The 12,552-nt window shown below is 37.3% G+C and overlaps 1 protein-coding gene across 1 annotated transcript in view; it reads left to right on the top strand.

Annotated features, from left to right (window-relative positions):
• Positions 1-19: 19 nt before the first annotated feature.
• Positions 20-12,552, top strand: part of trip11 (thyroid hormone receptor interactor 11) — a 52,258-nt gene continuing 39,725 nt past the window's right edge. The window contains exons 1-4 of the mRNA XM_061743542.1: positions 20-463; positions 7,284-7,360; positions 10,396-10,506; positions 11,879-12,136. Coding sequence (XP_061599526.1) covers positions 346-463; positions 7,284-7,360; positions 10,396-10,506; positions 11,879-12,136 — 564 coding nt within the window. The 5' untranslated portion in view covers positions 20-345. The remainder of the gene's footprint in view (positions 464-7,283; positions 7,361-10,395; positions 10,507-11,878; positions 12,137-12,552) is intronic.

Here is a 12,552-nt window from a genome sequence, read left to right as displayed (position 1 = left end):
CCCGTCCCGTCCGTGTCCACGTCGGAGCCGCCGGCGGAGCTGATAATGGCTGCAGTTGATGTGGCACTTCTGGCCGCTTAGATCCGCGATAACCGGCGGAGTTCCGAGCCGGAGCGGGTCCAGTAGGCCCAGCAAAGTCCACCAAAGTCCGGATCCACCTGAAAAACTGCCGTTGACGCCGTTTCTGTGGCGGAAACTGTGCGGTTGATGCTGTTTCTGTGGAGGAAACTCGGCTGACTCCGTCCCGTGTCCAGCCCGAGGCGAGGCCGGCCGCCCCGTGGTGGTGTTGTTATTGTTCTTTACCCCCGTCTACCTGCCTGTGTGTGTGTGTAAACCCCCCCGAGGATGTCGTCGTGGCTGGGGGGGATCGGGTCCGGCCTCGGCGGGAGCCTGTCGTCGTTCACCGGCCAGATCTCCAGCTTCACCAAAGACATGCTGCTGGAGGGGATGGAGGAGGTGGGAGGTGAGAGATGCTGCTGGTTCCAGGCTGTCATCGGCTGTTTTCCAGCTGTTCCAGCTGCACACACACACACACACACACACACACCACAACACCCTCTTTACATGTGGAGACGAGGGAGCCTTCAGATCCTCTCACAGAAACACACCAGGACAAAAACACACGTCACTGCTCAGATCTACTGGTGTAAACAAGTTAAAGAACCGCGGTTGAATTGGTTTGATATTGGATATTGGATTTCAACACCCATAAAACTTGTGATACATACCACTGATTTTGGTCAAACCACTTGTGATGTAAAAAATCATATAGCCTATATGGGCTGATCACAAGTGGTTTGAAAACAATTGGTGTCATGTATCACAAGTTTTATGGGTGTTGAATTCATTAAACCTCATTAAATCAGCCCATAATATGATTTTATAATAATTACTGTCTTGTGATATATAGTCTAGATGACCATGAACACATCACAAGCAATATGACCAAAATCAATGGTATGTATCACAAGTTTTATGGGTGTTGAATTCATAATATCCAATATCAAACCCATTCAACCGCGGTCTCTTTACATGTGGAGACAGGGAGCCTTCAGATCCTCTCACAGAAACACACCAGGACAAAAACACACGTCACTGCTCAGATCTACTGGTGGAAACAAGTTAAAGAGCAGCTATGAAAGTCCTTCAGTTGAGTTGAGAAAGATGGATAGATAGATAGATAGATAGATAGATAGATAGATAGATAGATTGATTTATTATAGTACCCTTGGGTAAATTTGGTTCACAGTGAGTGCCTCCTCATACAATCTAAAACCATACACTCAACAACACAGGATAAGATAAAGTAACAACAGTGCTTTGGCTAAAAGAACAAAGAACAAGAAGGACGGCCCCAAGATAAGACTCAAGATAAGTTAAAACATCAGTAGATAAAAACACTAAAATATTAAAACCAAGCAAAAGGATAAAAAATGTGCCTTTTCATAAAAACAAGATAAAGGAAACGATACAAAACATAAATACAAGGTTATGTTGCAGTTCCCTCACTTATTAATGGCACTGATGGCTGCTGGTACAAAGCTACTTTTGTAGCGTTTGGTTTTACAAGCAGGAACCCTGAACCTCCGACCTGATGGAGCAGCTGAAACTCACATTTAAGAGGGTGGGAGTTGTCTTTTAAAATAGAGCCAGCTCTCCTCTGTAACTGTTTAGAAAACAGGGTTTCTGGATGAAGTTGAGACTCTCCAATCAGCTTGCTCAACCATTTCACAATTTGGTTTAAACAGTTTTTGTTTTTAAGGGACGCATTTCCAAACCATGAAGCAAGACAGAAAGATAAAACTGATTCTATAAAAGCACGATAAAACAAGATCAGCATGGTCCTGGAAATGTTAAAATTAGACAGTTTTCTCAAACAAAACAGGCGCTGGCGTCCCTTTTTGTACACAGCTTGACAGTTTTCCTCAAAGTTCAGTTTGTTGTCGATGACAGTTCCCAGATATTTATATGTGCTGACACACTCCACTGCCTGACCTTTTAAAACTGTAGCCTCTTGGTTGGGAGCACTGTTTTTACGAAAGTCAATGATCATGTCTTTTGTTTTAGAAATATATTATAAATATATTAGAGTTATACTTTAATGTCCACTAGGGAAATTTGTTTTAGGCATCAAATACATGCATAGCTTATAAAACCACATACAATCAACACATATAGACAGCAACAGATATCAGACTCAATACCACAACAAAATTAGTTTTTGATTGATTGAAGAATTGCATAGGATCAGGTACAGTTTCATGACAGTACAGATTCGCTGATACAAAGTCAACTAAAAGGCATTATTCCAAGAAAGCATTACACTTGTTTACATTGGAGACTTTTTTTTAACTCATATAACATTGAATGACATACAGGTAAGAAGCAGTACTTTGTAGGGAAGATTGTAAAAAAAAAAGAAAAAGGGGGGAATTACTGTTATTTTGCACCAAGAGAGACTAAAAATGTGATGAGACAAATAGAATAAGCTAGGTAATACAAAACAAAAGCAGAAAACAAAACAAGAAACAATAATCGGAAGGAAACAGCGGGATGTGCAGTAGAGGCTTTGATTATTCCCAGTTACGAGTAGCAGCCTCCTGTAGGTGCTTTTTAGGTCAGATTTGAAGGAGATTAGGGATTTGCTCTCTTTTATGGCTGTCGGTAAGGAATTCCACATGTTGGTAGTATAGGATGCAAACGAATTTGAACCTTTCTTGGAGTTAACCCTGGGCTGAAAGTGATTTGTGGAGCTGCCTCTAGTGTTATGGTGGTGAACATCTTTTACATTTTGAAAGTATTTAGACAAGTACAAGGGTATTTTGGAGGTGTAATGTATCTTGTACACCAGAATCAATGCAAGAAACTGTACTCTGTCGGCTACCAGGAGCCATCCCACGCTGAGCATATGGTTTGCTGTTAGGTGAGACTCAGACTCAATACCACAATAAAATTAGTAAGAAACCAAGCAGCAGTGAACGACATTGCACATACCCTAGGCAAAAATTGCATCTATCCTGGAACCTCATTTCATTACATTTCATTATTGGTACAGTATGAAAAAAAGCAAGAACAAAGAATAAAAACAAGCTTTTTCCTCAGTTGAGTTACTTAACCTTAAATAAGTGAGAAGCTTCTTATCTTATAGGCAAGGCAAGGCAAGTTTATTTATATAGCACAATTCAACACAAGGTCATTCAAAGTGCTTTACATCAACATTAAAAGCGTCAAGACATAATTAGACAGTAAATAACAAATAAAATTGTGAGAAAAGAAGGTAAAATAATAAAAAGCACAAGTTGCTGAAAACTAAGGGCAGTAGAGTACCGCAGGTACACATCTCATTCACGGTTTTCAGAAAGTTATAAACATCCAGGACTAAAGACACATCCCTTTTGTTTTGGTAAAGATGTCACTCATGTTTCAGAAGAATTAAAATCTTCACTCGTGATCAATCATTATTGCAGATTAGGAAAATGTTGGAGAAGTCTAATTGAAGGAAATCAATAGCAGAAACCGTGACAGTTGTTTTGACATTGACAGTAAAAGCTTTTCTACGTTTGTGAAGGTTCCTCATAAACTGCTGAGCGGCTGCAGGTTAGACCACTCAGCAAAAACTTGAGATTTATAAAAGACTTGCTTATATCTGTCCCGGCAAGACGTCCTGGTTGTTTTCCTCTTTGATGAGAATAACTACTAATGATAAACACAATCAGAGAAACAAAAACAAACCAACATTTCAAAACTAGCAGATTTGTGTGGATCTAACCTTCCCAGTATATCTAACAACAGTAAACTAAAGTTTTAAGTTTCAAATTTCCACCAAAAAAAGACTCCTTTGAACCTTGACATGACATTAAGAAAACCCCTTAACAACACTGTCTTTGCATGTGGAGACGAGGGGGGCTCAGATCTTCTCACAGAAACACACCAGGACAAAACACACGTCACTGCTCAGATCTACTGCTGGAAACAAGTTAAAGAGCAGCTATGAAAGTCCTCTAGTTGAGTTATTTGACCGTAAATGATGAAGTGAGAAGCTTCTCATCTTATAAACATCCAGAACTAAAGACACATCCCTTTGTTTTGGTAAAGATGTCACTCATGTTTCAGAATGAGTGAAATACTTCCTCGAACAAAACCACTAATGGATGATCGATTATTCGATCGATCATGAGTGGTTTTGTGGTCATGATCGATCGTTGAAAGAGGGATAATCATAACATAGCATCTAAGAAAGTCCATCGCGACCTTTATTCAAGCGGAAACGATCCTACAGAGACCAGACAGCCAGCGGGGACCACAGGGCTCTTATCTGGGATTCCTGGGTTTTCTTTTTTTAAATAATATCCGTCCAATATATCCTTGGTTACAACTGTGTCCGCTCTAACATTCAAAAGAAAAGGAACCTAACATTCAGTAAACATTCTTCTCTAAAGGTAGTTTCCCTTATATATCCTTTTATTGGAGATTAGGAAACGGTTGGAGACGTCCAATTGAAAGAAATCAATCGCAGAAATACGCAAGTCTTTTAAAAGACTTGCGTATATCTGTCCTGGTTATTTTCCTCTTTGATGAGAAATAACTTCTAATGATTAACACAATCAAAGAAACTAAAAACCCCACATATTATTTTCAAAACTACCAGCTTTAATGTGGATCTCGCCCCCTTTAACATCTAACAACTGTAAACAACTAATTTTTAAGTAGAAAATTTACACCAAAAAAAGACTCCTGGTGGCTTTTCTTCCAGCTGTGACATTAAGAAAACCACTTATCAACTTAAATTGTTAGAGAACCGAAGGATTTGAGACTTGAGCAGTGGAAAAGGGTCACGTGGTCGACTGAGTCCGGGTTTCCAGAGTCGGAAAAGGGTCTAGTTTCATTCATTCAGACAGATCTGGGTTCAGGGGCCCGAGATGATGAGCTCCGATTCCCTGAGCAGAACTGAAGGAGCTGCTTGTTATTTCTGGTCATGTGACCTGCGTGTTTGAGGATGACAGCTCCAGGCCCATCGCAGCTCTGCGAGCCGGTTATCACGTCATCACATAGTTGAAATACTTTGTCGGGACCTGACTCTCAAACCGGAATACGCTCAGTTTATGAAGTCTGGACTTGTCAGGAGTTTAGGATGATAAAATAACTGATGAAATGTTGTGCTGGAGCAAAGAAATGCAGGTGAAACAATCAAAACGAAGTCTAACAGCTGAAACACTTTTATAAAGGCATGGACTTGTCCCTTGATCCCTGCTGGAAAATGATGATATCAGAGACGTCTCAAAGTTCAGACACGTCTGTAGGACTGACACGGTAGATTTATCTCCCAGTACAATTGATTTGAAGATTTTATCTCAAACATGCATGTTAAAAAAAAGAATACAAAAAATAAAATACATATATATATATATATATTCATGTATATGTATATGTATATATGTATATATATATATATATATATATATGTATGTTTGTAGACAGAAGGCAAGACGGTACTTGGGCAGAGAACAATAGACAGAAATTATATAACAATATACTTGAATAACTTTATAAGAGTAGATATGCTATATATGCTGGCTAATATATTTACCTCCAATTATATACATAAAAATTACTATAAATCTATATATCGACATATCTACATATAACTATAAATCAATATATATTAATAGAGATATAAAAAATAAATACTGAACGTATAATATAACTCAATATTTCTATATACATACCTACATATCTATATCCATAATATTAATCTATATATCTACATATATTAATAAATGTACATATCTACATGTTTAGTCACTATTATTATTATTATTATATACTATTATTATTACCTATCCTCGTCCATTACCTGGCTTTTTGGCTTATTTGAGTCTGACATTATGAACTGTTTACCTTTTAGATTGACCAACTATTAATTATAAATAGATCCATATCAAAATAAGTCACTCAAAAGTTACCCTGATATAGAACCAGAACATGTTAAATTCATGTCTCAATTAACGTAAACCTTCCTAATAGGTTACATTTCGTCGTCATAATAACTTTAGATGTTTATAGAAGTTCATATTTAATCATTTTTAGTGATTTGTCTAAACTGTCGCCCGCGCTCGTCGCCGGCCACTTAAATCCAGATGTTTCCCCGCTGAACAGCTGAATGATTAAAAACAGGAGGAAAACTTTGATCTCCAACTGGCAGCTCCGGTCCAGAACCAGAAGTACGAGCTGTAATCGCAGAAGTGACGTCTGGCCGAGCGTCTGATTCAGATCACGCCGCGCCGACGAGGCTGCTGGTCACTCAAATGTTTGTTTACCGCCTGAAGCTGACAGAGCAGATCCCAGCCACTGAAGGAGAAAATAAAATAAAGTATTTACTGTGGTTTTATTCCCTCCAAAGTAACAGAAGATGTGATATCGGAAAACAGAAAGTAGGAACCGTCTTCCAGGGTGGAAAGAGCAGAGAAAATCCTCGCTGTAGGAAAATAATGTGCATTTAAATACAAATAATAGTTAAGTTTAGTTTATTGGTCCTTTCAATTTCCACAACACAAATAACCCAAAGTACAGGTGTAAATCGGCAGTGTCATACAAAAAATATATAATTTTTTTGGTATGTATGTATGTATGTATGTATGTATGTATGTGTATATATATATATATATATATATATATATATATATATATATATATATATATATATATATATATATATATATATATAAAACCAAGGACCAAAAGGTGTAGACTGAAGCCTAAGCTTATGACGCCTACCCTTTTCACAAAAAAAGTTAGCTTTTATAAACTAGTGCATTTAGGATTTAGAGAATGAAACAAAATGCATAAATAAATCCATATGAGAAGTTGCCCGAGTATAAACAAAATAACTGTACACAAACATAATACAGCATATTCCACATGTCATTACTAAATATCATTCCATACAGTGTGTGTATGTATGTACCTGTGTGTGTGTGTGTGTGTGTGTGTGTGTGTGTGTGTGTGTGTATATGTATATATATATATATATATATACCTACATATATACACATACCTACATATATACATATACACGCACGCATACTATATATATACGCATACACACATGTCCATAGGTACATGCCTATGTCAATAAATCCCTAGTTTTTCTTTCATGCCTGTGGTGAAGACGGCCGCTGGCGTTTCTCATCTTTCTGCTCAGTAAAAGCTGCTTGTGGAAGTGAATAATGTTTGAGTGAGCTGATTCTCGGTCCTGATGCTGATGTTTCTCTGCTCGATCACAGATGCTGCCACCGAGCTGCAGGTCTCCAACTCCAAGCTGGCCGACGTGGAGACGGCGTTCACCTCCCAGAAGTCCGAGGTGAGCCATCCAGAGAGTTTCCAGACAGACAGTTCCTGTAAATAACCTGCATCATAGTCCTCGTTGCTATGGAAACCAGGGCGGCCGCGGGTCCATAAAAAGTCTTAAATCCCATTTTCCTAAAATAAGGCCTTTTTAAATGTCTTAATTTGTCTTAAATCTCAATCCAAGGGTCTTAATTTTAGAGGGAATGTATCCAGTCATCATTAAAAAATTTTATTTCATCATTTTGAGGAGAATCTCCTGCGGAGGTTCTAAATCTGTGTTGCTCAAATGAAAAAAAATATATATATTTGGGCTGCTTTTCCTGGTTTTTACTAAATATTTAGGAGAAATTATTAACCAAAAAGTTTCCATTATGGCAGAGAAAAGTAGAAACGTACACAATACATTCTGATATTTGATTTGCTTTAATCTACTCTATTTAATTGTAGTCTTTGTTTGGAGCCTGAACTTTTTTTTTTTTGCTATTTAGTGGTGTTGTGAAGGTTGAAATTTAGTATGGATTTAATAATCTACGTTTTAACATAGAGAATGTATGATTTGGGCTGGTTTTTCATTATTTCGGTGGGTTTTACATCACGTCTGGCCTGGAACCTGTCAGATCTGGCAACCTCAACCTCAGCGCTGGATTTCTTACTGACTTGTCTGTCTTTTTGGTCTTAATTTTTGTTTGAAAATTGTATTTAAAAAGTCTTAAATTTACCTCTGTCAAACCTGTAGACACCCTGGAAACTCCCTCCTGCATCAGATAATAATAACAGTAATAAATGTTAAGCGGCGTACGCTCCCATATTATGTTTAGGTCAGATTGTGACGTTTCTCCATAAAATTATGTTCCAGTTGTGAAACAAAGTTCCAGTTTTGGAGTTTTACATGTCAGGCATTTAAAACAGATCATCTGGGCTTTAAAGGGGTTTAAAATAACTCAAATACAACGTCAGATGAACGACCCATTACTGAGCGTCTTGATTTATTTCTGTGTCAGTCTCTTGAACCCTGGTCCTCTTCTCAAACTCGAGAGAATGGAGAGGATTATTGATTATTGTGACTAACTGAAGACTGATTGTTCTACCGATGAAATAGTTTTGCCTTTTTAAAGAGAAAAGACGTCTTTGATCAACTTCTTGACTTCATCTGACGCCGAACTTCCATGAGAGTTTAAAAATCATTAAAAGCCATTTTCTCTTTTTTCCGTCAATTTCTAGATTTCTTTTTACTTATTTTATTTATTTAACCTTTTATTTATCCAAAGATGTCCCATTGAGATACAAGATCTCTTCGTCCAGGGAGTCCTGGTCTAGACGGCACACTTACATTTCATATATATTTTTAGGTTTTGCACCATAAAAGGATGCTTTGCAGCTCTAATGTTCACGTAAACACCTTTGAGAATCCAGAGAGATGATCAAAATAGGCTTAGATGGAAAAGTTCACGAGTTATTCAAGTTTAAAAAAAGAATAGTTTCCTTATAGTTGAATAAGAAACCTCCCTCTGATGTTCTTCTTGTACGTCTGAGTAGGTGGCAGATTGTTTCCACTTGCGTCTCCTGGCCAAAGTTAAAATGTTCCTACGTGAACGTGACCAGGAGAAGTCGTCCACGCCCCGATTAGCTCTCGTCTGGACTGTTGCAACTCTCTTCATGTTGGAGTCTCCCAGTCTTCTCTTAATCACCTTCAACTGGAGGAAAACGCTGCTGCCGTTTCTTAACCAGCACTAACTTGCCTTCAACTCCCTTCATTGTCTTCCCGTCCTTTATAAAACTGATTTAAAACTTTTTATGTTTGTTTTTAAAGCTCCTAACAAATATCAACTTCTTTTTTGACGAATATTTTCATTGACTTTTCAATTACAGTACAAAACAGAACAAGGCACATTAATACATACAAATAGGCACTTGAAGATATTCCAAATGTACAAGACTGTCTCAGAAAATTTGAATATTGTGATCTTTATTTTCTGTAATGCAATTTAAAAAAAACAAAAATGTCATACATTCTGGATTCATTACAAATCAACTGAACTGCTGATTATGGCTTACAGTTTAAGATTAAGATTCCCAGAATATTCTCATTTTTTGAGATAGGATATTTGAGTTTTCTTAAGCTGTAAGCCATGATCAGCAATATTTTTTATTGTTTTATTTATTTATTTATTTTTTGTTGGCTTTGTCTCGAACACAACAAAACCCAATCAAATTAAAAGCATCAAAATATCAAAAAAAGCAAAACAATTTAACAGTGTCATTCAAAAATAAAACACACAGCAAAACAATGTGTTCGAGAGGGAACAGGAGGAAGCAGAACGCTTATTTAGTCCTGTCCCTTCCTCACAATATCATATCATATATAACTTATAAAAATTAAATAAAATGAAAAGAAAGAAAAGAAAAAAAAAAGAAGGAAAAGACAAAATAACATATTAAAATAATAAAAGGCTTGCAATATTTCAGTTGATTTGTAATGAATCCAGAATGTATGACATTTTTGCATTACAGAAAATAAAGGACTTTATCACAATATTCTAATTTTCTGAGACAGTCCTGTAGAGATTTAAGTGGTATATTTTACTGTCGTGATAACTGACTGATTCTCATCATGGCGTTTAGGGAAAAGAAAAGGATAATGAGTGACCAACATGTACACGGATGGAAACGCATTGTGTATTAGAAATAAACAAGGAGTTGCATATATAAGAATAGAAAATATATAATACAACAGTAGACTACAAAGCTGCAATAAAATCTTCCCCCTCCAGAAATTGCATAAAAGAACACCAAATCTAAATATCAACTTCTACTGGAAGTCCTGAGGTCAGAATACAAACACCGGGCATTTTAAAACTTGGCTAAAAACCTATTTAAGATGGATTTTAAAAAACCCACTAGTGTGATGACACTTTAATCTGATTAGATTTTGTTGTATTTTATTGTTTTATTGTTCTTATTTATCCTCATTTTAATCCATTACCTGCTGTAAAAGTGCTGTATAACTGAAGTACCTTCCCCGTCTCCCGTCTCCTCGTCCGGCTGCAGTATGACCGGATGAAGAAGCTCCACGCCGAGCTGGAGGAGAAGCTGGAGGCGGCCGAGATCCAGATGAAGCAGCAGTCGGCGGAAAACCGGACCCTGCTGCAGCAGAAAGACGTACGTATGTTTATACCAACTCTTTTAGTGGGAGAAGTTTAACGAGATGCAACAGTAGATCAGCAACATAACGGGGAAGACTTCCATCCTTTTATATCCCGTCCCAGCACTCGCAACAGACCCATAGAAGAGAAACACAACCTAATCTAAAGAAAAAGAAGGAAAACATACTTAAATAATAATAAAAATAAAAAAAAAAGGAATTAATTAAAATAGAATAAATGGGGGGGTAAATCAACACGTCAACGCAGAGACTCAATATGACTTAAATGTCTCCAGGTCCTCGCAAATGAATGTGAGGAACCATTGAGGGAAAATCTGAACTGTTCATGACTCATGAGCAGTAAAACTTCTTCCACCCCCCTATTATGGGATGGAGTAGTGTTGTTTCTTTCAGCCTGTTTCAATTCTAGTTTTAGTCTAGTCTTTGGGTCCAGCTATCATTTTAGTTTTTATTAGTTTTAGTCACGTTCATTCTCCTTTTAGTCGTGTCAAGTTTCAGTCGACTAAAAGTCTGAGCATTTTAGTCTTATTTTAGTCAGAATTGTCAATTTTACTCTAGTTTTATATTTAATTTTTCCGTCTTTTTCTTTTTCGACAATGCATTTGGTTTTCTTTTCCACGTCTATGTAGGAAAGTGTATCCAAAGATCAAAACTACTTAAAAAATGGATATTAAGGATCTTTGGTAGAACATTTCGTCTCGTTTTGGTCAATGAAAATGAAGACAAATTTTAGCAGAGTTTTTATTTTGTAATCTACATTTTAGTCTGGTTTTTATTCCTCTACAATATTGCATTATATATTTAATTATCGTTATCGTCACATGACAGCATTTTCCTTGCGTCTATTATTTCTCATTACAGCATGTTTGTGCATCAAGTAATACAAGTTTGTGCAAAGAATACCTGTTTTATAATTTAGGAAAAAGCAAAAACAAAAGAAAATAAATAAAATCAACAAAATAGGAAATAAAAAATAAACAAATAAGAAATTGCATGTACATATGAGAACACATGCCAGCATATGCTTCCAAGAAAAAAAAATGAAGGAAAAAGACAAATAATAAAAAAATTCTGAACACAGTAAGGAAACACATCTAATATACATGTAGACAGGATAACAATGACTTCAGTCAAATAATGTAGAAGGCACTCATTAAAAATAATAGGTCACAAACATGTCAGATGCAAGGAGGATTATTCACACACTCGTTGACGACGATATTTAGTCACAATTTTTGTTGACGAAAGCAACTTTAGGATGGAGGTTGAGAGTGTTTAAGGAGGATAACAGGGGAGTGAAGGAAGGACATCTTGTATAACTCTAGATGTGACGCTGGTGCCGGTTCTGGCCGTGTTTCTGTCCCGCAGGTGGAGATCAGCCACCTGAAGGCCCGGCAGAGCGGCCTGCAGGAGGAGGTGCAGAAGCTGCAGCGTTCGGCCGGGGGGGTTGGGGGAGCCGTCACCACCTCCACCTCCTCCCTGGGCCGCCACCCCGGCGCTCAGGGTTACCATGGCGACGACGTGGACATCAGTGAGGTGCTGTGGTCGCAGCAGGAGATCAACCGGCTCTCCACCGAGGTCCTGCGGCTGGAGGCGGAGTCAGAGCACTGGAGGCGGGTCTCTCAGGTGAGGGGGCGGGGCCACACCGTGATGTCACAGGAACCACGTCCTCGGTGGAACCATAAGTTCAGACAAAAATTTCATATACACAAAGCAAAATTCTTAAAATCACTCCCAAATTTCAATGCTTTCCTTGGAGATTTAAATTTATATATAGACTCCCTTAAACGTATGTCAAACCAAAAGAGCGAACACACATTGTCATATTATAGAAACATTTTTTCTGTCTTGCTTGATTAAGCTAAATTAATTTTATAGATATTTTTTTTTTATCCATTTATACATATATATAATTTTATATTGTATACTGTATTGCACAAGTTTTTGTGTATTACATGTGTTTTTTGTGTATAAATGTTTGGCTGAATGTCTGTATGTTCTAAATCTCTAAAATGCTCAATAAAAAAAACAACAAAAAACCA

This window comes from Cololabis saira, chromosome 16 (genome assembly GCF_033807715.1).
Source record: "Cololabis saira isolate AMF1-May2022 chromosome 16, fColSai1.1, whole genome shotgun sequence".
NCBI lineage: Eukaryota > Metazoa > Chordata > Actinopteri > Beloniformes > Belonidae > Cololabis > Cololabis saira.
This window is presented reverse-complemented; position numbering and strand designations above follow the sequence as displayed.